Raw genomic sequence first — 26,029 nt, 5'->3', positions numbered from 1 at the left:
GCTCCCCACTTGCTGCGCATCAAACAATAGGGCTCCCCACTTGCTGCGCATCAAACAAATGGGTGCTTCGCACTTGTTGAGGCTCGCTAGATGGCGCTTCCTATGACGTCATTCCTAAATTATCGTTCTTGCCTATGATGTCATTCCCAAATTATCGTTTTTCAGGGGGGTCATTCCTAAATTAAACTTTATTTCCCAAGTGATGATTTTTTTCAGGGAACATTCCTAAATTAAACTTTTGAATTCATTTTCTGACTTAGAAAAAATTTGCTCCTAAATTAAACTTTATTTCCTGACTTGTTTTTTTTTTTTTGGAGGGATGCTCCTAAATTTTTTTTTTCCATCCCAAGTGATGAGATTATTTCAAAGAGGGGTCATTCCTAAATTAATCTTTTCTTCCACAAATTATTGTTTTTTTACTGACTTAGTTATTTTTCTAATGATTTTTTTTTTTCATTCCTAAATTAAACTTTTTTTTTCACATATCAAGCTGTAAAATAAAATTCCCTCAAAAAGAAATGTTATTGACTTTTCATCATACTCAAGCTGAAAAAAAAAAATCACACGTAACTCAATTAATGACAGAAGCATTGATGATAAAGAAAATTAAATTTTAATGATACACAAAATAAATGAGAAAAAATATATATACAAGAATAAATGGAAAAAATATATATACAAAATAAATGGAAAAAAATATATACAAAATAAATGGAAAAAAATATATACAAAATAAATGGAAAAATATGTTAAAATAAATGGGAAAAAATATGTACATCAGTGTCCATGTAGCACTGTTCATCGAATGGCATAGTGGCCATACGCATATGTTTTAATGCCATCACCGAGAATATAGCGTTTATCGTCGCGAGGGCACAGCGACGTTTTGCGGAGGGCGACCGTTTGAAGTTTGTGGTTACTGGAGGAGATTTTTAGCATAGTATTTTTGATCGAGGAGTTGTTACGGAGGCAAGCCAGATAATCTTGATGTTTTAGTTGTTTTTTAACAACCGCACGAACGACCCCTTTGGCGGTCTTTTTCTCCGCGACTGCTGTGACCATGCTGTACATTTTTGATCTTAATCCGACGAATTCCACAACGGGTTCGCCGCCGTTCTCGTCCTTCATGACGCCCACCACTTTTTTATTCTGCAGGCTAAACAGAGGATGATCACCGGGGTAATTTGACGTGTCGAATCTGTGGAGCTCCTCCCTCATGTCTTTGTAAATGTCACCGGTTTTTATCTCGTAGAGGAATGAATCTGTATCTGTGAACAAAACTTCCACACTGGGTCCGTATTTTTTCTTCATAAAATTATAATGGAAGTCCGCCATCAAGTGTTTGGACAGGTCCAAAATCGTGACACCGGTATATATGGGCCTGTCCAGATGGATTTTCGTCTTCAACATCTTGATGACGGCTAACTCACCGGTGATTATCCTGAAGCATTCGAATGCCGGGGATGATATTAGCTTCCTCAAGCTCTTCTGATTGTTGGCGAGACGGATGTCGACGTGCTTCCTCAAATTTTCTAGCGATTTCCCGTACACAGCGTTGTTGAGGAGCTTATAGAAGTCCTTTTCGAATTCGCACCGGGCTTGCTTCCTCTTTTCCGTATTGAACGCTATGTACGGGCGTATCCAGGGCTCCTGTGTGAATTCGACTGCACGCCGAACACCCGTCAGCTTCATTCCCAGCGACGTGTATAACTTCAGGCACCGGTAATGGATCACATAGGAAGTTTTGTTCATCAGATTTGGTGAGAGCTTTTTGGATGGTTTATCACCGGGTCTTCTGATGAATGGAGAGAGCATGTCACCAGTAATTTCAATGTTTTCTGCCGCCAAGGGGAAACAATTGTGCTCGTCGTGCAACTTCACCGGGTATTCCATGTCCACTTCTAAAATATACCCCTTGACGGCGTTGTCATCGATGTTGAGAAAATCGATGCTCTCAAGTTCACTGGGGGACAACCATCTGAAGTCTCTCACCGGGAGGGGCTCCATCATACACTTTCCATATAAATTATTCACATCATAGTACATGATATATGATGTAGGTTCACTGGGGTTATAACCGGGTATTAACGGGTTGTTGGCTCGCGCATACCGCTTGGAGATCACTGAGACCCCACCTCGGATACCTTTCTCCATGAAGAGATGCATGTCCGGATCGTTGATCAATTCGAGCTTGACACCGGTCATTCGCAGACATGCGTTCCAGGCCAATCCCGGGGATGTGAACGTATGCACCGGGTCGATCTTGTAGTTTTCTTCGCAGAGTTTTCTAAAACTCTCGAACACATCCCCGAGAAGCAGCACGTCAGTCTTCACGTAGAGGTTGTGGTAATCACCGAGGTTGGAACACCGGAATTCTCTCCAAACGGTATGCGCATATGTATACTCGTCACTGGTTATATGTTGATCCCCCAGAGAGGTGTAAAAGGCCTCTCGTGGGGGCAGCACCGGATCTTCGAACTTCTCAAACGAGTCAACGTACTCGTACGGATAACATCCTTTACGTTGAAGAAGATGACTCGTAGCTCCAAAACATTTCTTCATGTTGTTGAAGTCACCGGGGTTCATCGCTTGCACGAGCGAATCCAACGACGCCGCCAAGAACTGGTTGGAATCCAGGAATCGCAGGCGACCGAGAGAAAAGGAGATAAATTTCTCCATATTCCTCCCGATCACCTGGATCCTGCGATCGGGGTACCGGGAAAGTCCTTGCATCAGGAAATGAGCGTCGTAGTTTTGTAAATTGTGAAATATAACCGGGATGTGACGTCTTAACCTGAGCTGGAGATTGCACTTCTGATGCAGCGCCGCTCTAAAACCACCGGTGATGTGACAGTGGTCACGAACCCTGTCGTCACCGAGTGGGCGGTCGCACACCATACAAGTGGTCGCATTCCCGAATCTCTCTTCATCTTCAGCTGTCATCTGCAGAGGCACCGGGTTGTCGAGCTTGCCCATAACCACTCGTTCTTCTTCGACGAGACACCGGAAGAAGACGTCCACGCAATCTTCACCCCTGTACACTGTGGGCTCTTTCACGTATACACCATCGGGCCCCACGACCGTATACGCGAATCCACAGGGGCGGTGAAGGCTCTTCTGGGTTGTGCTAGAGAGAGACGGGTTCGGCTTACAGCTGTCCACCTTCTCCAAGATCGCCTCAAAGTCCGCATATATGACGTATGGAACGTGCAGCTGGTAATGGTTGTTCTTGAAGAACATCACGTTGTCGTCTACACCGGGATACGTCACTCGTTGCAGACCGTGTGTCTGGCAAAGTGGTTCGTGCGCATTCAGCTGCTCGAGGGAGGAGAAGCGTTGCAAGCAATAATTGCAAAAGTGGGATGCACCTTCATACTTGGTCGTGTAGGAAAGCAAACGAGACATGTTTTGGATGAGGCAGTAGTGCGACGTTGTCTCGTTGCTGATGAACAAGAGGTTGATTGGTGTACCAGACACCACCTCACTAATCCTGAGAGGAAAGACTTCTCCCCCCTCCAACCCAAAGACGTTAATGCGCACTGAATTCGCAGCTTCGAACCGTGGGATTTGTTTAAGTGTCACCGGGTATACTAATTCACTGGTATTCAATTCATTCTCATACTGAATATAGTTGAACACCCTTTCGGGGTTTTGCTTCACCGGGTGTAGGGCAGCCAACACACACCAGAGAAAGCATTTCTCATCATCGTTCTTTACATTTACCACTGCTCTTCTGCTGGCTACCCCCTTTGGCAGCGGAATATAAGTGGCGGCCGCTAGTGGTTGGTATTGCGCCGTGTTTAGCTCAAGCAAGAGCACGCGCTCGAGCACCCAACCACTTCCGCTGCCTTCAAAATCCTCTGTCGCCTGCTTTACCTTTACGAAGGCTATTTGTAGGTGCTCTTCTATCTGGTCGGCGGTTAAAGTGGTGAGCATTTTACTTCGAAGATACCCGTTGCAGAACTCGTCCTCGCCGTCACTTCCTTTCCTGGAAAAAACAGCAGTCGCGACGATGTTCCATTTAAGGGACCTGTGGGTGGTCATGTCCTCCCTCAACAGCCGCGTCAACTCCTCTCTCACGCTGTCGAGGAAGGTGGTCATATCCATTTCGGTGTCTGGGGTGGGGATCAATTCGTGCGTCGACAACATGTCGAGTGCGCGCCTGACTTGCCCTCCTCCTCCTAGCTGTGCTCCTCCTTGGGGTGCTCCAAGCTGCTGCTGTGCCCCATGGCTCGGTGATGGCCGCTGTGGTGGTGCTCCTCCTTGCGCCCACTGTGGGGACGCATCATGCTGGGGTGGTCCTGCTCGGTGATGGCTCGGTGATGGCCTCTGTGGTGGTGCTCCTTGTGCCCACTGTGGGGGCACACCATGCTGGGGTGGCGCACCATGCCCCATGGCACGCTGGTGGCGCATCAAATCGCTCTTGCGGTGAAACGCTGCATCGCACACCAAACACTTGTGGCGACGCTCGCCATGCGTTAGCCTGTGCTGATTCAGATTCCTACGCAAGGAAAACTCCTTGCCGCACGTCTCGCATAGGTGTCGCTCCTGAAAAACAAATAAAAAGGGAATGTAGGACACGTAAGTCTAACACAAGCAATGGATGAGAGGTATAGAAACCCACGTCTTCCCGCTAGTTTCGGTGGCGTATCCGCCCTCAAGCGCGTGCTCAAGTCATCAAAGAAAAAAGAAATCAGAGATTGGTTGGCTGGCGAGAGAGCGTACACGTTACACAGATCCATTAAAAAAGTGTTTCCCCGCAACAAAACAATAGTGGCCGGTCTAAACAGTCAATTTCAAATCGACTTGGTGGACATGCGTAATCTAGCAATTCACAACGATGGTTACAACTATCTTTTAACGTGCATCGACGTCTTTTCCAAGTACGGTTTCGTCGTGCCTCTCAAAAGGAAAACCGGTGACAGCGTGGCCAAAGCTTTAGAAAGCATCTTTCAACAACGTCAACCAGTGGCGCTACAGAGCGATAAGGGGCGCGAATTTATAGCGTCACCAGTCCAGCGCTACCTCAAGCGTCAAGGTGTAAAGTTTTTCACTACGGAGAACGAACAGATAAAGGCCAGCGTGGTGGAAAGATGGAACAGGTCTCTCAGAAACTGGATGTACAAGTACTTCACTGCCAAGAACACGTATCGCTACATCGACATGATCGAAGACCTCGTGTGGAGTTACAATCACAGGTATCACAGGTCTATAAAAATGAGGCCCGTGGACGTGAACCCCGGAAACGAGCCGGAGGTGTGGAACAATCTCTATGGGGATACACCCAAGAAACAAGATTGCAAGTTTAAAGTGGGTGATCACGTGCGCATCACAAGATCAAAACACACCTTCGAGAGGGGGTACGATTCTAATTTCACCGAAGAGATATTCGTGGTGACCGAGTGCGTGAAAAGGGAAATTCCCGTTTACAAGCTCGAGGACCTGATGGGGGAAGAAATCAAGGGCACATTCTACGCTGAAGAGATGGTAGGTGTAAAGATGGGAGAAAAATTTCCGATTGAAAAAGTTTTAAAGAAGAGGAGAAGAAAAGGAATTATTCAATACCTCGTGAAATTTCGGGGGTATCCGAAAAAATTCAACGCGTGGGTGGTCCTATAAAAACCCGGAAACAGTGCGCGCATCTGTCATTTCAGAGATGGCTTCTTTCTATCTCACTCTACCCAGCGATGCTTCCAGAGACTTTTTTCCCGACAACACGCTCTCGAGTTTCGTGGTTAAACTTCCAAACACCCTGGAATTCGAATCCGAGATGGAAGTCGCACTGTCGGAGATAATTTATCCCCATTCATTCCACAACATCACTCAAGAGACAAACACTTTCGAATTCGATGTCGGAAACAAGATAATGAAGACCGGTCGCATAGCCCCGGGTTTCTACGAGACGACCCCCGAACTGATCAAAGCCATATCCACTCAAAATTTTCAAGACAAGATTGGTGTGACGTACAATAAAATCACGAAAAAAGTTAAGGTGAACCTCAAGAAAGACACCAAGCTCAGTCTCAGACACGGTATAGCCGAAAACCTGGGTTTCGAACCCGGCCTGATAGAGGGTCCGACCATAGTCGAGGGTCCTTTCACAGCCGATCCTAAATTAGACTTTCATCTCTTGTACGTGTACTGCAACCTGGTCGAACCTCAGGTCGTGGGTAACACCTACGCCCCGCTACTGAGAATCGTGAAAACTAGCGGTCAGGACGGGGATATCGTCAGCGTGTCTTTCGAACGCGCCCATTACGTGCCGCTGGCCAGAAAGAGTTTCGACATCGTTCACATGTATTTAAGGACGCACATGGGCAAGTTTTTCACATTTCAACGTGGAAAGGTGATAGTGAAACTACACTTTAGACTGCGACATGCATTATAAACCGTACCGGAGCTGTGCCCACAGCATCAACGATTATTATCTCGCTCAGGCTGGAAACGGACTCGGATATTATCAGGGTAGCGCTCTGCAAAGAGGTTATGGCCTCGGATCTATATTCAGCTCTCTCTTCAGATCGGCCGTGCCCCTGTTGAAACGCGGTGCCAAGGCAGTCGGTTCTCAACTGTTGCGCTCTGGTGTGGATTTCGCCAACGACATCGTTCAAGGAAAAGACGCAAAGATCGCAGCTCGCGATCGTGCCAAGGAAGCCGGAAGGTCTCTCACGGATAAGGGGGCCAATAAAATCAAATCCATGCTCGGAGGAAAGAATAAAAGGAAGAGACTCGTCAAGAAAACCGTCAGTAAGAAGAGAGCTAGAAAGCTGTCGACATCCGATATATTCAGCGATGGCTTTAATCCACGAAAATTCTCATGAATGTTTGAAAAGCGAAGCCGATCTGTTCACGGTGCCACCCACGGAAACCTCTATAGAATCAGCCGAATGGGTCCAGTACCATCCCATATCTCAAGTGCGTGATTCGGGGGCCCCCATCGAATTTCACGTGGCCGGTAGTGCCGAAGAATACATAGACCTTTCTGCCACTCAGCTGTATGTCAGAGTAAAGGTGACAAAACCAGAAACCGCCGAAGCCGTATCGACGGCGAATAATTTCTTGCATACCCTTTTCTCTCAGATTGACGTCACGTTGAATGGAAGAACGCTCACAAACTCATCACACACTTATCCGTATCGAGCTTACCTGGAAACACTGCTTAACTACGGATCGGATGCAAAGAGAGGACCCCTGACAGCCGAGGGCTACTACAAGGACACTGCAGGTCACATGTCTGACCTCACCAAGAACGAAGGGGCCAAGAAGAGAGCTAAACTCGCGGAAAATTCTTTTGAAATGATGGGCGTGCCTCACGTCGACATATTCTATCAACCGAAGCTGATGCTCTCTCTCGTGGACTTGAAGATGAGACTGGTTCGATCGAAACCCGAGTTCTTTCTGATCACTGCTGCTCAGGGTTGCGACGTGGTTATCGAGCAAGCGAGTATTTTTGTGCGTAAAGTAAGAATGAATCCTGCTGTGGCTGTAGCGCATGCCATGGCGCTCGAGAAAACAACAGCCAAATATTGCATTAACCGCGTGATATGCAAGGTCTATTCGATATCCATGGGAAGCATGAGTTTCGTGCAAGATAACGTATTTCTGGGTGTCATGCCTAAGCGATTGGTTATGGGCATGGTGGACACGGAAGCATTCAACGGAACGTTCGGTTTGAACCCCTTCGACTTCAAGCACAACAACGTCAACTTTGTTTCTGTTTCTATCGATGGAAGACCCGTCCCCCACACGTCGCTACAACCAGACTTTAGGAACAGACACGTCATCAGAGCCTACAACACACTCTTCGTGGGCACCGGAAGGCCCGGAGAAGATAAAGGATGTGACGTGAGCAGAGAAGAATATGAAGCCGGCGGTTACAGCCTCTTCGCCTTCAACCTGATACCCGACATGAGTGACTGCGGACACGTGCACCTACAAAAGCAGGGTAATCTGCGAGTGGAACTCAAGTTTTCCTCAGCCTTGACCAAGACCGTGTCGGTTATCATATTTGCCGAATTCGAATCGTTGGTGGAAATAACAAAGTCCAGAAGCGTCTTGTGTGACTTTGCGGGATGAACACTAAACAGATAGAGCACGCCCTCTCGACACACCCCCACACTCGAAAGGCTTTCCTAGGTGTTTTTGCGAGTGACAATTTACCCGAAAATGTGATCGCTTATCCCGCTGCACTGGTTGTGAACACGGACAGAGAGAATGAACCCGGAACGCACTGGTTGGCTATTTACATCGAAAACGAAGCGAGAGCTGATTTCTTCGACTCTTACGGGAACCCGCCCACCTATTTCAAGAAGGGACACATAAACAGATTTCTACGACGCTACTCGCGCGTCGACTATAATGACGTCATGTTACAATCAGATAAGACAACCGTGTGCGGTCACTATGTGATTTTTTTTATCTATTCTCGATGTATCGGCAAAAGTATGAATAATATTGTATCGCGTTTTAATATGCAAAACGATATGCGCGTAGCAAGCTTTGTAAAGAAAAATTTTTCTGTTAAATAAAAGAGAAAAAAAATTCATTCATTTGTCATTTACTATGGAACCTTTCAAGCTGACACATCCGAGCACCGTGCTCATTGCCGGACCCACCGGTTCGGGAAAAACATATTTTCTCAGAGAACTATTAAAACACAGAAACGAAATGTTTCGAGAGCCTCGTCCGAAACGAGTTATATGGTTTTACGGCGAATATCAGACTTTGTTCGAAGATATGGAAGACTACGTTGAGTTTCGAGAGGGGAGCAATTTCGAAAGCGTGGAAGAAGACAGCTTGGTGATTTTAGATGACCTCATGAACGAGCTATCGGGCGAGAAAAAATTAGCAAACCTTTTCACAAAGTACAGTCACCACAGAAAATTGACCGTGATTTTCATAGTGCAGAACGTGTTTCACCAGGGGCGGGAAATGAGAAACGTTTCTCTGAACGCGCAATATATGTTTCTATTCAAAAATAGAAGAGATGTCAGTCAGGTGACCCACCTGGGACGTCAGCTGTTTCCCAATAAAATCAAATTTTTCAACGAGGTGTTCGAGGATAGCACGAAAAAACCGTATTCGTATTTAATGGTTGATTTACGACCCGAGACGGAGGAGGAAATGCGCCTGCGCACTAACGTGTTACCTGGGCAGACGCAATATATCTATAAACCCAGGAAATGAAACTTTCCATTTTCGAACATGACGGCTGTGATAGAGGTCGAGGGTTTCCAGCTGTCGGATAGAACATTCATAATCAAGGAGTTGGCGTGGTGTTTCATGCATTCGAGAGAAAATTTTCACTATGTATATAAACCGCCCAAAAAGTTTTCGGAATTATCTCCTAGAGATAGACACCAATGTCTCTACGTCACCAACAACATACACGAAATATCGTGGTCGGCGGGTGATGTACCTTTTGAAATGCTGGAGCAACATTTGCAGCGATTATCAAAAGTCGTATTGTATACGAAAGGCCACGACAAGTGTCGGATGCTACTGCAGCAGTACGGGTTAAAAGTTTATAATCTAGATGCGATTCTCTGCCCCAACATTGTGGACTTGCCAGAAGTGAGCGCGAACTGTTTTCTCCACGAAAACATGATAAAGCACTGCGCGCTGAAGAAGGCTATAGCATATAGCATATGGTTGGAATAAAAACATCGTTATTTTAAAGTATGGCATTGGAGAAGCAACAAGTGCTTCGTCTACTCTCTGCCTGTCCGAGGAATAAACGTAAGGATTTGTTGAAGAAATTACCGAAATCAGCATTAAAGACAGTCTGCGAGTGCTCACTCAATATTTTGAAGGGTGTCATACCGTTATCCTCAAAACAGAAAAATAAACTGAAAAGGCACAGAAATACACTTCGCAAACTCGCCTGCAAAAAGACGCCGCTATACGAGAAAAAGCGCGTGCTGATTCAGAAAGGAGGTTTTTTGTTCCAGTTAATCCCAGCCGCCATACAAACCCTCGCCACTTTGTTCACGAGATAATGGAGCACGCACAGAAATTCGCTCTGGTTCCAGAACAATTGTTATCGCGTCATGTGACCACAAAAGAGCAGCTTTCTGAGTTGGACAACGAGATGTTGAAAATACTGCGAAGCAAGGAGCCCGAAGCTATAAAAATTAAACTCTATCAGAATCTGCTGAACAAGAGAATCAACGTCGCCGAGAACAATCCACCGCGGTTACCAGAACCGAAAATTCAAGAAGTAGAAAAAGAGAAGAAAAAGAAAGTTGACGAATTACCAATAGCTCTGATTTCTGTCCCGAAATCGCAAAGAGGGCACTCAGAAAAAATTATCACGCATATAAATAAGCATCCGAACATATTAAAAATTAATTCTAACGGCTCGATCGTTTATAAGAGCAGACTCATCAAAGGAAGCGACATTAGCGATTTGATATCAAGTGTGGTCGGTCGGAGAAAATCACCCGTGGTGGGTCAAGAAATTTTCCTGAAAGCGCTAGAAGAAACCGGAGCTCCGAGAGATTATATAAAAAACCCATTTTTGAAACATATTTGGTTAGAGCTTTGAAATGCCAACAACAGTGGAAGCCGTGATCTACGATCAAAACAATAGAAAGCAGGGTATCGCATGGAAAACGGATGTACCGTCATTCGATTTACCGAGCTGCTGGTCCTACGAATTGGAGAGTAATGGAGAACTGATAAGACACAAGAGAATGTTCGCCATATTCACGATACTGATTGTTATATTATTTACTCTTATAGCAACAACATATAAAAATCAAATGGACTTTGAAAGATGTAATTCCTCTCTTCCGCTGGGAGGAAATATTTTTCTCACGTATTGTAATAAAACCTACGATATACGCTATTTTAGCGGAAATGCGCCCACTACGAAAGCCGTTAATCTCACCAGTGCGCAAATGTATAAATTGATTCACGAGTCTGCTGATGTACAATTGAATAAAAAAATTTCTATTTGAATTCTTGTGTCGTTTTGAAATTGTTTCGCGACATGAAATTCCCAGATGTTTCGCAGCTCTACCATTAAATAAAGTTTAAATACCTTACATGAAATAAATTTAACTTGAAATAAATTTACGCCTGAGAAATTGTTTCGCGACATGAAATACAACTGAATAATTTTTTTTTCGATGAATGAAAATTTAACTCGCGACATAAATAAATTTGATTTGAAATTAAATTTAACTCGGAATAAAATTTAACTTGTAATGAAATTCCCAGATGTTTCGCAGCTCTACCATTAAATAAAGTTTAAATACCTTACATGAAATAAATTTAACTTGAAATAAATTTACGCCTGAGAAATTGTTTCGCGACATGAAATACAACTGAATAATTTTTTTTTCGATGAATGAAAATTTAACTCGCGACATAAATAAATTTGATTTGAAATTAAATTTAACTCGAAATAAAATTTAACTTGTAATGAAATTCCCAGATGTTTCGCAGCTCTACCATTAAATAAATGAGTTTAAATACCTTACATGAAATAAATTCAACTCGAAATAAAATTTACTCCTGAAAATTAATTTGGAATAAAATTTAACGCGCGATAATTTAAAAAAACAACTAACCTCTTTCTTCTTCTTCTCTGACGGAGCATATCCACTTGGTCCAGCTTCTACTGGCGCAGGACGCTTCAGGCATTGCTGGATGAAATTCTCCTCATCCTCAATCATTAATTTTATATCGCGATCACTAACTAAATCCTCGTTGAGACATTCATTGACGAAATTATCGTCATTTTCCAACAATCTAACTAATTCTTCTTTACTTATACCGAAATCGATAAAACTAGCCATTGCGCGAACGTACGAAGCGAAAGCTAAAAAACTTGATGCTGTCTGGACAAAACTCAAAAACGAAGTGAGAGGATCTGCAAAGAAGATGATACTTTTAATGAGATAAAGGGTTAGGAAGCGATAACGAGTCTCGTGTGCTATGCGTCATTACTCGGGCAGACAGTACTCATATAGTTATCAGTGTCGCGTGCAGAATAATCGAAGCAACGCGAGTGATGCATACTCACGTCAATATCATTATCAGTGATTTATGTAACATTGGATAGTGTATCGTTAGATATTGGTACTGTATCAGTGATGCATGCTCACATGAATATATTGTATCAGTGATTCACGTGAATGAGATAGTGATGCTACTCACATCATTATCAGTGATTCATGTAACATTGGATAGTGTATCATTAGATATTGGTACTGTATCAGTGATGCATGCTCACATGAATATATTGTATTAGTGATTCACGTGAATGAGATAGTGATGCTACTGGGTGCACTTTGAGATTCACAGTATATTCCTATACTTATGCTTATCAACTGCAACTGCAGTATATAAACTGCGGGACAGACACAATTCCTTAACTTAGTTCTCTCGCTCGCTTGGATACACTTCTCTCTCCGCAACTTGGTAAGATTTTTTTTTTCTATGGCTTCTTGCGTGTTAGATTTTGAGGGATTCTTGCTTAAAAGTGGGATATATGTTGTTAAGGAAATGGCTTGCTTTGATTTAAGCACAGGGAGAGTATATCACTCTCTCTACAAGCCGCCATTCTCTAGCAAGGAGCTATCCGAAGAAGATTTCCCACAAATGCTCTGGGTTAGCAGAAATCTTCTTAATATTAGATGGGGGGAAGGGCTTTTCGATTATAATTTAATGAAAATTCATCTCACCACTGTTAATAACAGATATAGTTGCATTTATGTGAACTGCAGGCAAAAAAAAAAATTTCTAGAGCAACGATTCAACCTGGAGACAGTGAAAGTCTTAAACTTCCCAAAATCCTTGACTTCTTGCGGGTTTCACCCTCTGCAAAAAGGGCATTGCGCAAGAAGCAAGGTCGTAGCATGCGCTGAATGGTTAGATGCATAAAAATTTAATTTTGTAAAATAATAATAATAATAAAAATTTAAAAAACTTAAAAAAAAAAAAAACTTCTGTTAAAATATATATTTCGCAATTTTTTTTTTTTTCATCTTGAGAGTTGCGGAGAGAGACTGTATGCGTTGTTTTCATTTAGACAGATGGAAAGCCTCCGCTATGAATACGCTCGGAACGTACTGGATACTTCCGTTGCGATACTACACCAGCTCGAATCTGAAATCGTGTACCGTCCAGCAGAGGAATGCGTCTTCAAGTTTGGCGACAAGACTTATCCGATGCCCAGACAGCATGCTGGGTATGGTGACGCTGGCCTACACTACACCTTTTCCGGAATGACCCTCCAGGCCCAACCGTGGACACCTCTCCTCTTGGATTTGAAAGCCGTGGTCGAGAGCATCTCAGGCCATGACTACAACTTTGTTGTCGTCAACCGATACTCTGATGGAACCAAGAGCATCTCCCCGCATTCCGATGACGAATCACAGCTCGTCAAAGATTACCCCATCGCTTGCCTCTCCCTGGGCGCTGAAAGAAAGCTCGTGTTCTCTCGACGGGGGCACCAATCCGTGGACCGAATCCTGGAACACAACAGCCTGCTGACGATGCTACCTCCAACCAACCAGCTGTGGCGTCACGCGATACCTAAAGACCCAAAAGTAAAAGACGTCCGACTCAGCCTGACGTTCCGGAAAATGGTTTCGAGTAACAAGCGCCCATCACCGAACACTCAACCACCATCGGCTAAGAGATCTCGCAGCAGTGGATTCAATAAGGAAGCGCCGCCTCCCAACATCTTTCACGTGAAGGAGAACTTTTTCGTCAGCGTCGTGATCTTCAGTGGTGAAGTGCGCGTACATATTCGAGAATTTTTCGAACGCGATGGACTCATGCACCCAGCTAAAAATGGAGTGACTCTTTCGCCGTACGTGTGGGAATGTTTGAGAACCGAATTCTCTCGTCGTACTATGCTGCAACGCGTTGATAGAACTTTCCTAGTGTCGGAGAACCTGATCGTGGACTACAGCGGTGATGATGTGCTAATTCAAACTCTACATCGCGGGGACAACAAAATTTTCAAGTGCTCCGAAAACCCCCTCAAAATGACTTTCCAGGCAATCGAGGCACTCTTCTGGAGCGAGGATGATAAACCACTTCATACCGTGATCAGTGAGCTCGTGCAGAAAACGCTCTGCTTGGACTATCTGAAAGTGTGTGTGCGCGAAAACCAAACTAAAGGAACGAGTTCTATGGATATCACCGACATTTTGGCTAAATTGGTGAGTGAAAAACTTTTTGCTAGCATCGAAAAAATTGTTGACTGCCATGGGTGTTCCATGGGATATGCTAATCAGTTGGGTCATGAATGTCTGCAGTTGAATGATAATTTAATGTTTTATAAATATTTTGATCATGCTTTAACCCTGATTGACTTTCGCGAAGTCGCTAAAACTCTGGCGGAAAATTACGATGTAGCGGAAAAATGTTTTAATGCGATTGATTTTGATGTTTTGAAATCTAAGATAGAAGAAATTTATTTGAAATAAATGAAAATCATATAAAATGACTTTGTATTTTATTGCTCCTTTGGTTTATTTTTACTTTTCAGCTTGGACATACAAAAGTTTATTTGTGACTTGAAAAAAATTTTATTTTAAAATTAATGAAACGATTCATCTTTGTTTAGTTTAGAAAATAAAGTTTAATTTAGGAATGAAAAAATCATCAGAAAATAAAGTTTAATGTAGGAAAGATCCCCAAGTTAGAAAAAAAAAAAAAAGTCTGAAATTAAACGATAATTTGGGAAAGATCCTTCTCTTTGGTGATATCTTCGAAGTGACGTTATGGGAAAATCTTGGGATAGAAAAAAATTAAGTTAGAAAATGCATCCCTCCAAAAAATAACAAAGTCAGAAAATAAAGTTTAATTTAGGAATGACCCCTCTTTGAAATAATCTCATCACTTGGGAAGTCAGAAAATAAACGATAATTTGGGAAAGAGTTGAAAGAACGGTAATGAACTTTAAATTTCCCAGGGTGTTGAGAAAAAAAAAAAAAACCAAGTCAGAAAATAAAGTTTAATTTAGGAGCAAATTTTTTCTAAGTCAGAAAATGAATTCAAAAGTTTAATTTAGGAATGAAAAAAAAAATCATTAGAAAAATAACTAAGTCAGTAAAAAAACAATAATTTGTGGAAGAAAAGATTAATTTAGGAATGATCCCTCTTTGAAATAATCTCATCACTTGGGATGGAAAAAAAAAATTTAGGAGCATCCCTCCAAAAAAAAAAAAACAAGTCAGGAAATAAAGTTTAATTTAGGAGCAAATTTTTTCTAAGTCAGAAAATGAATTCAAAAGTTTAATTTAGGAATGTTCCCTGAAAAAAATCATCACTTGGGAAATAAAGTTTAATTTAGGAATGACCCCCCTGAAAAACGATAATTTGGGAATGACATCATAGGCAAGAACGATAATTTAGGAATGACGTCATAGGAAGCGCCATCTAGCGAGCCTCAACAAGTGCGAAGCACCCATTTGTTTGATGCGCAGCAAGTGGGGAGCCCTATTGTTTGATGCGCAGCAAGTGGGGAGCCCTATTGTTTGATGCGCAGCAAATGCGCAGTCCTATTGTGCACCAAAACCGCTAAAATCACCCTACTTAGAGGGCACCGCGCCGGGTCGATCGAGAACACGTTTTGCACTTTCTGCAACAAGCCATCCCCCGGCTGACAGGAAATGTTCTGCAGTAAAAACAACCATAACAGTGTTTTTACTCTTTTCTCAAAATTCTTCCAGATTGTTCTGCAGTAGCACTGATTTTTTTTTCTGCCACGTTCGTCGCAGATTTCGGCATATACTGCTTTGTGGAGGGGAGGGGGGGGGGGTGATACGAATTAAAGGTATCGGCCCCAAAGTAGAATGTTTCAGAATGTTTCGTACTGTTCTGCGACGAGATATCAGCTGATCTGCGGTAAAAATCCCCATACATGTAATAGTGCATTTTTGCACTTTTTCTTAAAATTCTTCCAAATTGTTCTGCGACGTACGTCGCAGATTTTGGCACATTCTGCTTTGGGGGGTATCGGTAAAAAAGCTAGGATTATTGTTTATTATAGGAAACTCCTTGTCACGTACTCTTAAATTACAATTTTGCTGACATCTCTTTTAAATTTTTAATGTGGCGTTGTTAGTACCATTATGAAATGCATTCATGAGCAATTTATTTACAGTACAAAGGTATTATAAATCAAAAAAAAAAAAAAAAATAGGAATAAAGCAATTTTTTCTCCGACAAAATGGTCCAAATTAGTTCATTTTTTGACTTGTCCAAAGACTTAGAGACCCCTTTGAATGCTAGCAGACACGCTAACATAATTTCCGATAATTTTTTGCTGCCCTTCGTCTTCAAATATTATCTTTATATATCTCAAATAAAAAATATTTTATCACAAATAAAAAAGATTTGGCACCAATTCCAATTTTTTAGACGCCATGGTGACCTGGCACCTGAGATTTGTCCAGCCTTTTGTTATGAGTTAATAAAATTATAAAATTTAATAAAAAGTATTTTTAATTTTTTCACTTTATATATACATTTTTTACAAATACATTTAAAATTTTTGAGATCCTTCAAAGCGGGGGGGGGGGGGGAAGGTTTGGGGTCCCCCCCCCCCCCCCGCTTATGCCAGTGTGAGCACCCACGGGTCAAAAATACTTCCGAAACCCTGTGTGCAAGACAGGAATGTGTCAATAATGTTACAGAATGGGAACGGAGATTAACATTTTTCAAAGCAAAAAGTGATGCTTTGCTATCTGTAAAAATAATGTAATTACGTTTCTCACAGATGAGTTTGGAAGCTACATATGCAATAGCAAGACACTCTGCAGTAAAAACGGAGGAGTAATCATGAACTAAAGCTTGTATACATGAATTATTATTAGGGCAATAGATTCCCACCGACGTATGTTAAGCTTTGGATGCATCTGTAGCTATGATAACATTAGACAACCAGTTTGCTGTCATATGTTGATAAAATAATATTAGAATCATATGATCGTAAATACTTTATTGAAAGGGATGATCATCAATATGAAACCTGATATTGGAGTTACTCCAAGGAGGAGTTGGAAATGTCAGTGTTTGTAACAGAGTAGTAAGGTGATTATTAATTATAAAATCTGTAATTTCAGATGAGATCGGAGAAATAACTGAATTATTAGAAATCAGCCATCGTTTGCAAAAATTAGAAAAATCATGCCATAACTAGATACTCTAGCCTTCAAAAACAATCGACCAAAACAAAGAGATTAAAAGGGGGTTGTCCACATATACTAAGTAGGAAAGTTATAGGAGTTGATATAGGTAGTCCTGTTGTAATGCGAAACGCCGAGTGATATAATGCTGCACATTTTTTCAATTGAGTTTGTGATGCAGTATGCCATAAAAAATACTATAACTCAAAAAACCTTTAATAATATTAGAGCAAATAGCAAGAAGTTTATGAATCGGAGCTCCACGTAATCTTACAGCTATAAGTTTCAAGATATTGATAAGTTTGGATCCACGTTTTGTGAGGGAATCTATGTGTTTTCCAAGACATTTTCATATCAAGAAATACTCCTAAAACCTTCATATCGGCAATGTATGAAAGCCTAGAGTCATTAAAAATGATACTAGGAATTTCAATGTTGCGGCGTTGTGTGAAAAGTGTAAAAGCACATTTTTCTGTGGAAAATTCAAAACCCCATAATCTACCTCAATTCAAAATTTTGTCAAAGTTCCTATGTAATTTTCGAATTAGTGAAGATGTATCACTACCACTGCAATATAAATATATGTCATCAGCATAAATAAAAATATATCTTTTATGATGGATATAATATCTGCGACATAAATATTAAAACACCACGGTTAAATAACGCATCCTTGACGTATGCCTCTGCGAAAGAGAAATGGGCTGGATACATAGTTTCTCCAGCTAATATAATTCATACGTTCAGCTAAGAAATTCTCCATCCAACAAATAAAATTTCCATCAAAACCCATCTGCCGAAGTTTGAATATTAGTGCCGAATGAATCAGAGAATCATAACCCCAGCAGCACAACGGTATCAGCATGTCTCGGACCGACGCCGGTTCGTAGAATGAATACAGAGCGTCGAAAGAGGTTGGAAATTTTTACGTGTATGATACTGAACGGTATAGTAAAAATGTATTCACTCGGCAAATGCCAAAATACCTTCATTTTTCTCTAAAATAGTTTTACTCTAATTTTTACAGCATTTCGTTGCAAAGGAGAATATCTTACACGATAATTAGTTTCCTTTGAAATAATCCAAATATGTCGCCCATCACAACGTCACACTTGCCATAGATACGCTTCCTTAACCATTGAAATTTCTGAAAGCCATGCAGTAATAGCATTCGATTTCACTTAACACATTTTAAGCCAGAACGAGTTGAAAAGAAAAACTCAAGTTTCAAGGGAAAAAAAATAAATTTGTATATGAAAATTCTTTAATTTCGACAGTTGCAACAACAAAATAGTTCAACTTGCCCCTAACCATTTCAAACACCATATAGTATTCAAAGAGATAAAAATTATAATTATATAATGCAATTGTAATATATCTGGCACGTATCAGACCAGATTACAGACCAATTACTGGAAGTTAGTTCACACAAAAGCCCATATAAATACATAAAATTCTGCAGACATGTAGTCATATTTTCCTCTTTTATAGCTCAACGAATACTCTCCTAAAAACACAGGATTACTGTAGTGGCTTCTTACTAAACCAATATGTCTCAATGTTTGTAAATAAAGCAGAAGTTACATATAGAAACAATGGTAGGCGAAAAAATTGTCTAAATGATACTTATCAAGATTTTTCACTTACTTTATTTTTTAATGCAATTTTTTGAAAAACTTTATAAACGGGATTAACTGTGTGTAGAAGGAAGAAATCAAGACTCAGTGAAATAACTTTTTAGAGATGTTTTAATTTCTTCAATGATCACATATGATACACAACATCTACAATATATTAACATTATAGATCTTCACTTCGATTTTATTTTTTTCCTTCAGTTTATGATAGTTCTGTTTGACTAGCTGTTTTTAATACTCAATGGTGACAACTTTTGTGCGTAGATATTCATTGAGAGCATCTTCACCTGAAAATAAAAGAAAATTAATGTAAGTGTGGATACTGAATAATAATTCTTTCTGAAAAATATGTAGTGTGTTTTTAAGTAAGTACCATTTTGAAATAAAAAGAAAACAAGTTGACTTTCCTTAACAATTTTTTTTTACATGAAAGCCTGTATGTTAATCTACTTTTCAACATAATTTCCACCAATATTAAGGCATTTATCATATCGTACAACCAGCTTTTGAATCCCATTCTCATAGAAGTCTGCCCTGATTTGACAACCACTGCAACATGGCTGTTTTGACCTCATCATTGTCGTGATGGCGCTGACAACCCAGATGCTTCGTCAAATGCAGGAACATCTGCAATCATAGGGTAATCAGGTTGTTCCCAGTGGAATGAGGCGATGAGATCTTTGGTTCGATTAGTCACATGTGGGCAGGCATTGTCATGAAGCAAAACGATCCCCTTACTCAACATACGCCTTTTGTTTTTGATTGCACAACTTTCGATAATTTAAGCATTCGGTCACAATTTCATAGGGAACATTTTTGGAAATTTGAGGAAACTCATTAGATAATGACGAAATTGTAAAGCATCTGTTCTCCCTCAATTTTTCATCAACTTTCTGCACCAAATCTTCATTAATGACAGAAGGTCGCCCACTTCGTTCCTTATCATGAACATTTGTGTAGCTATCTTTAAAAGCTCTAACCCATTTCTGTACCATTCCATCACTCATAATGTTTCCTCCATACACTTGATCTCACGATGAATTTCAGCTACTTTCGTGCCTTTAGCACTAAGAAAACGAATCACAGCGCGTATTTCACAGTCGGAGGCACTCTTAATGTGCAGAGGCATTTTAAATACTCACAAACTTAAACGTGGTCGAATGTTTCCATAATGGCGTCTGTGGGTTGCCAACAGATATAGGTACACAGCACGCATGTGCGAAATGCCGATCACAGTGCTACAGTGGCAGAATTTCAAAACGGTACTTACTTAAAAAAACATGCCTCGTATACAGAAAACTGGATGATGTGTGAAGATGCTGATTTTCTTTTTTTGGAAAGATATTGATTTTTTTCATAGTATTGCCAGTAGAAGCTTGGCACATTTACATACTTGATCAGTATGTAAAAAACAGTTTTCCTTATTGATGCACAGTGAATTGGGACAAATATTGAATTTAAAGGAAAAATGAAAGTGTGTTAACCAAGATCATCCATGAATGTATGTGTTTGACATTCTGATTGAGTGTATTACATGTTATAAATAAATTTATACTACCTAAATCTTTGCCAAATCCAGACTGTTTGAATCCACCAAATGGTGCAGCAACATCCGTCTTATTGTAGCAGTTGATAAAACATGTTCCTGCATTTATTTTCTCACTTACATACATTGCTTTAGATAAATCATTTGTGAAAACACCAGATGCTAATCCAAATTCTGTTGCATTGGCTCGCTTAACAACTCCATTCACATCTCTGTATGGATGAAAAAAATATACAAATTAATTACATATATTGAGCTGTTTTGTGTCAAGTCATTTGTAACCATCTTCATTTATCAATCTGACTCTACCATGATCAAATTAAATTCATTTCATACATGAATTTTTTTAACAGTAAATTTTACAAAATTTATTTTTTTCTATATGGGTTCTTTAAATCTTCTCTCAAGAGATCTGGGTGATCTATCCAGGAGAACTGGTAAAAAAACCTAATAAGTACTTAAATAGATTCTAACTTTCATGCCTGAACTGGAACCCAAACCCAAACCTAGACCTATGCTACCAAATTGGTTATATAACTATTGGAATTTTTTTTTTTTAATAATTAAAAGTTTATTTGAAAAATCTAATGATTTCTTTCAGGCCCATCATTTGGGGGGGGGGAGCGTTGCCCACCTGGCTTTTGAAAATACACTAAAAATGGTATATATGTATACAAATATATATATATATATATGCACACATTGAGTACATGTTTTCCCTCCCCCCTCCCCTGGAAAAAGTTGAAATGACGACCCTGATTTCTTTTATGAAAATGAAACAGACTCTAAGATTAAAAATCACTCTTTTACAGAATGTACAGCTGTTTTATTTCTTCACTTCATGATCAATTTAATACATGATTTAAGTTGATTCCAAGTTATTTACAGTGACGTGGTGAAAAAACCTATATTCCGAAATTACTCAATGAAGAATGTTGTTACCTATAAATTTCAATGGAAGATAATTTTTTTAGGTTAAGACACATTTGAATGGAACCACAAATCTGTCCAGTTATAGACAGGTTTTATTGTAGCATGACCATGATGTACTATAAAATCATAATAATAAAATAATAATATCAGTACCATATCCATGATGTACTGATAAAAATTTAGATGTTCTATGTTAGAAATGATATAAATTCTCTTTCATATTATAGTGTGGTTTTCCATGCAAAACTTAAAGAATCGTATATTTTTCAGTACAATGATTACAAATTACAATTTAAAAAATAGAACGCTTGAAATGTAGGAAAAAATCTGAAATATAGTCCACACCAAAATGGCTGTGATGAGCCCTCCCCAAACAGCAGCTTTTTTTTTAAAGAGAGAGAGAGAGAGAAAAGGACCAATTAGCAGATAGAGGCTTTCTTGAGTTATGTATTTTTGAAATTTAACTTGAGCTTGTCACTGATCATTGCTGGAGTCAAAGGACAGTTCATCATATGTCATACTCATCGAGCTTATATTACTGGAGGGAGCATGACGTCAGTGGTCTCTGCCTTGGCAGTGCTGAAAAAGGTGTTGCCCAACATCTTTCGTCGGAAGATCACGTGACTCGGTGCAAGCAAACATGATCCCCCATAGAGATCAATGTTAAAATTGCCGATTTTAGCATAGAAATGCAGAAATTTAGTAGGGTTTTCCGAAATAAAAATAATTTTAAAAATTATATTGCATTCTCGATTTTTGAAGTATAAGTTCAAAATAATTAGCCAGACCCACTTTTGAGGTGGATATCCATGCAATAAAATTAATTTCAGCTTTTTATTTATATCTTCTCAATCACGAAAATGAAAATTAATGTCTCTGTATTGTCTTATATTATCCACTTGCATCAATCCATATAGTTAAATATAGAAAAATTAAATTAAAGTTAATTTTTTTTCTGATTATAATTTTTATTTTTGTTAAAAATTGAAAATGTGCAAGTTAGCACTCCACATTCATTTCAAATTCATTACAGAGAATTCAGCTGTAATATAAAACTACTATGAATCCCTGAATCATTCCTTTTTTCAAGTGATAGGCACAAATTCAATGTTGTACCAATAAAAACAATATCATTAAAAAAAATGGAGAAACTCACCCTTTTTTAAATTTTGAAATAATCATGATGGGTCCAAACGATTCTTCTTTTGCAATGTACATGTCATCTCTAACATCAGCAAATATTGTTGGAGCAAAAAAGTAACCTATAACACATTTATGCAGCAAATGAGAAAGCATGATACTTATTAGTTATGAATGATAACATCATTGATTTAAATAAACAAAAACAAAGCAATGTTATAGGCTACTTCACCAAACACCAACTCTGGCCATATCGGTATATTGCAATTTACTGCCATTAGTGAGATGGGTTGGAAGTGAAGGCGCTGTCTATCGGTGGTCGCCTCGAGTTCGTTAGGGAAAATATCTTATCTATACCCTCCCTTCGGTTCGAACCCGAGACCCTGACAACAACCTTCACGATGGTAGACGAGCATCTTACCACCATGCCACTCGGGCACAATGTTACAGGCTGGGAATTATATAACAAAAGGCTAGCACATCCTGGACATTGATATAACGATCAGTGGTTTATGTGTGCCCATTGAATGGAACGAACACACACTGTCATCCTTCCATACTTATGGGGGTTATATTCTAGGGGGTTTACCCAAATACGGAAAATATCTGCAAAACACAAATCTGTGAATAATACAAACCCTAAAATTTTGTTCTTTATGCACCTCATTTTTACAGTATCTGCTTTGTGAAGAAGAAGTGGGGGGATTCCAGTGACAGTGAGTTAAGGTTCTCTCTCAAAAGAACAACATAATGTCTGTGTGTCATTTTTTCTAAATTCCAGTTAAATTTATTTGCTATGTTGCTCATAAAATGAACATGTCTTCTAATTCTTGGCATTTGCAGATTAAATAATGGCAGCTATAGTGTGCAAATTATACCATACATAACTTGCATTCTTTTTTATCACACCCACAGAAAAACATGAGAGACATGTGAATGAGGGCTACATAGTAGCAGGTGTAGCTACAGCAATGGCTGATAAAATTTCACTTTCTTATTTCTTGATATATTTGACTATAGACTCATTGATGCTGTGATAATGAGAAACCGCAGCAATGAAGCTAACCTTTGTCAATATTTCAAATTTTCCTTGCAAGTTTTTCACTTTTAGAAACATTTAAACAACAGTCTTGTATGAATATTTTTAGAAGCACCAGAGAAACCTTAAAGAGGAATTTTTTAAATGTTTATTTAACACGTTTCTTTTTGTAAAAAACTAACAAAAATCGATTAAAAATAGCATCATCTACAAAAGCAACAGCCACAAATAATTCAGGCCCTATCTTCCAGTTTGCTCCAGAAAATGATGATTTTTTACAGCATGTTCAGCCTTCTTTAATGTCACTTTCTTCCAATTCCTTTTGATCATCTTGTGCAGTATTTTTGTCCCCTAAGTCAACCATACATTCAGGAATAATTTTGGTATGAGTCAAGGTGCCGCAAAGTTTTAGCAAACTGTCCATTTTCAAAAAATGAAATTTCAAGATTTATCGGATACAAGCTCTTCGAATAGAAGGTGTGGCTTGATAGTCCACCTTTGTTTTCTTGCCTGTGCATAGACCCAGGGCCGCAACTGGAGGGGGGGGGGGTGGTAGTGCAGGCAGGTCTAATGCTGGACCAGAGGAGGCACAAATTTCATCTTTTTACCTTTTCTTCAACATTACAAGGGGCGCCAAAATGCATGCTTGCCCCGGCTGTCCAAGCATCTATTTGCAGCCCTGCATAGACAGATATAGAGGAGCCACTTATGCATTTATGTCACTACATTTCTTTAAGAGCGTGTGTGTATATATAGAAAAATGAACATTATGGAAATTTAATTTTTGTCAAAACTCACCAATATCAGCGCCATAGGCAGCAGCTGTGATATGCAGTGTAGCAAAAAAACATTGTTAAAGTTCCATTTTTAAATTGTGAAAAAATTAATTATGTGAACTGGAAGTAGAAAGCAAAAAATATGATGTCTGATGACGTTTTGAATGTTTACTCTACCTATGTTACTCTATGGATATTATTTTCCTAAAATGTTTTATAATGTGTTTCAATAGGCATACACATTCATGTTTCAGGCACAACTTAGATATCAAAATTAGGTATCCAACCAACTGAATAAATCAGAAGAAAAATTTGTACATTCATGCTTTTGGCATGCAGGGGACAATATATTGTACTACCAGTAATTAAATTGACAATTTCTTACATTGTACGTGATTATATTATCTTTGTCATAGATTATATTATCTTTTATACAATAAGCGGATTTCAGATGCTTTGGCTTCCTCGAGGGCAGGGCCACAACTAGATGCTTGGTTGGCTGGGCAAAGTACATATTTTGGCACTCCCTTTATAATATTGAAGGAGAGGTTAAAGGTTGAAATTTCCGCCCCCTCTGGTCAGGATGTCCCAAATGTCAGGGCGTCCAGACCCTCCTGCTCTCCTCACCTAGTTGCGGGCCTACTTGAGGGGATATTTTTGGTTGAGTTATTTATAGATTTTAATTTTTGAAATTCTTTTTCATTGAACTCACCTCAGCTGTTAATGACATGTGAAGTACATTTTCTGATATAAATTCATGTTAATTAATTCAAAATAATAATAATTCAAAACTTAATTTTGTGAGTGTAAAAAGTAATTAAAAAATTTTTTGTTTCATACTTTTAAATGTATATCCCAAAATCTTTTAGATAGCCTAGTCTGCAACACTCTAAATTTCAACTTTCAAGCCACCCCTGATCAAAGGTCAATTTTTCAAATTAACAACTAATTCAGGTCGACAGCTTATTTACAACTTTTTTCTGTTTCATTTTCCTAAACTTTTTTCATTCTTCCTGAGTACTGATATCATCTTACCAGGAGCAGCTCAAAACAAAATTCTCACTTATGCAAGTCATTGTTTCAATGCCCTTATGGTGTATAAGCCACACTAGAAAAATGACTTGGAAAATCACCAGATTTATCATATATGCCTACCTAGAAGTTATTAAGATAGCATAGGCAATTCAAAGAGATAATGAAATCATAAAAAAATATGAATAAATGTGATGCAGAAAAAAACTTTTGGAAGGAAAATTTTCAGGCCTCTGCAGGGAATTGAAACACTCTGACCCCCCACCCTTTTTTTCACAATCCAAATTACACGGAGATAGTGGTTATACCTCAGGGTAGAGATATTTAATCTTCACTATTTTACTTACTTGGGTCATCTGTCACGTGGTGTGTTTGAAATATGCAAATATTACTTCATTTCGAAATCTATTCTATTTAATCTAAAATTACCAATGGATTTGATGCTTCCCTCCCTTAATTCAGTGGACAATAGGTATTATAGGAAAATCAATTGCATGCAGATCAATCAGAAAATAAGCTAGAATAAATATGTGATAATTATGATTGTGAGTTTTGAGAATGAGATACCTACCGTACATATGGGAAAATCATACTGCACACAAAACCTATTGCGTGGTTGTATAAAAACCAATACACTCATAGCTTTAAAAAAAGAAATAAAGAAAAACCTTTTCTCTCTATTCTCTTTCCTCCAAGTAACAGTGTAGCACCTTCATTAACACCGATTTCACAAAATTTGATCAATTTCTCCAAGTGTTTTCTAGAAAAGGAAC

The 26,029-nt window shown here is 39.5% G+C and overlaps 3 protein-coding genes across 5 annotated transcripts in view; 1 reads left to right on the top strand and 2 right to left on the bottom strand.

Moving 5' to 3' along the window:
• Window positions 1-594: 594 nt before the first annotated feature.
• On the bottom strand, window positions 595-11,857 carry LOC149065848 (uncharacterized). The gene is made up of 2 exons (XM_089254100.1): window positions 11,577-11,857; window positions 595-4,548 (listed from the first exon to the last, which is right to left on the bottom strand). The coding sequence occupies exons 1-2, from the start codon at window positions 11,802-11,804 to the stop codon at window positions 799-801; spliced, it is 3,978 nt and encodes a 1,325-aa protein (XP_089110226.1). The 5' UTR covers window positions 11,805-11,857; the 3' UTR covers window positions 595-798.
• Window positions 11,771-15,135, top strand: LOC149065847 (uncharacterized). Its single transcript, XM_089254101.1, has 2 exons — window positions 11,771-12,429; window positions 13,040-15,135. Exon 2 carries the CDS (start codon window positions 13,044-13,046, stop codon window positions 14,445-14,447), a length of 1,404 nt encoding a protein of 467 aa, XP_089110227.1. The 5' UTR covers window positions 11,771-12,429; window positions 13,040-13,043; the 3' UTR covers window positions 14,448-15,135.
• A 3,748-nt stretch (window positions 15,136-18,883) lies between these two features.
• The window catches only part of LOC149065845 (mitochondrial 10-formyltetrahydrofolate dehydrogenase), a 121,287-nt gene continuing 114,141 nt past the window's right edge, over window positions 18,884-26,029 (bottom strand). For all 3 annotated transcript variants that reach the window (XM_089254056.1, XM_089254055.1, XM_089254057.1), the window contains 4 exons: window positions 25,925-26,016; window positions 22,426-22,531; window positions 20,349-20,548; window positions 18,884-19,077 (listed from right to left, as the gene is read on the bottom strand). In XM_089254056.1, the coding sequence (XP_089110182.1) occupies window positions 19,022-19,077; window positions 20,349-20,548; window positions 22,426-22,531; window positions 25,925-26,016 (454 nt within the window). In that variant the 3' untranslated portion in view covers window positions 18,884-19,021. The remainder of the gene's footprint in view (window positions 19,078-20,348; window positions 20,549-22,425; window positions 22,532-25,924; window positions 26,017-26,029) is intronic.

The sequence above is a fragment of the Pholcus phalangioides genome, unplaced genomic scaffold (assembly GCF_987345545.1).
Source record: "Pholcus phalangioides strain wild (caught in Gottingen) unplaced genomic scaffold, Ppha-v1.0 ptg000039l_1, whole genome shotgun sequence".
Taxonomy (NCBI): domain Eukaryota; kingdom Metazoa; phylum Arthropoda; class Arachnida; order Araneae; family Pholcidae; genus Pholcus; species Pholcus phalangioides.
Note: the sequence above shows the minus strand (reverse complement) of the source record. Positions and strands in the feature narration are given on the sequence as shown.

Excerpts from the sequence above, each read along its gene's own strand:
- LOC149065848 (XM_089254100.1), bottom strand. The coding sequence starts at position 11,804 with ATGGCTAGTTTTATCGATTTCGGTATAAGTAAAGAAGAATTAGTTAGA. Across the intron at positions 4,549-11,576 it reads CAGAGAAGAAGAAGAAAGAG|GAGCGACACCTATGCGAGAC; the intron begins GTTAGTTGTTTT and ends TTTGTTTTTCAG.
- LOC149065847 (XM_089254101.1), top strand. The coding sequence starts at position 13,044 with ATGGAAAGCCTCCGCTATGAATACGCTCGGAACGTACTGGATACTTCC.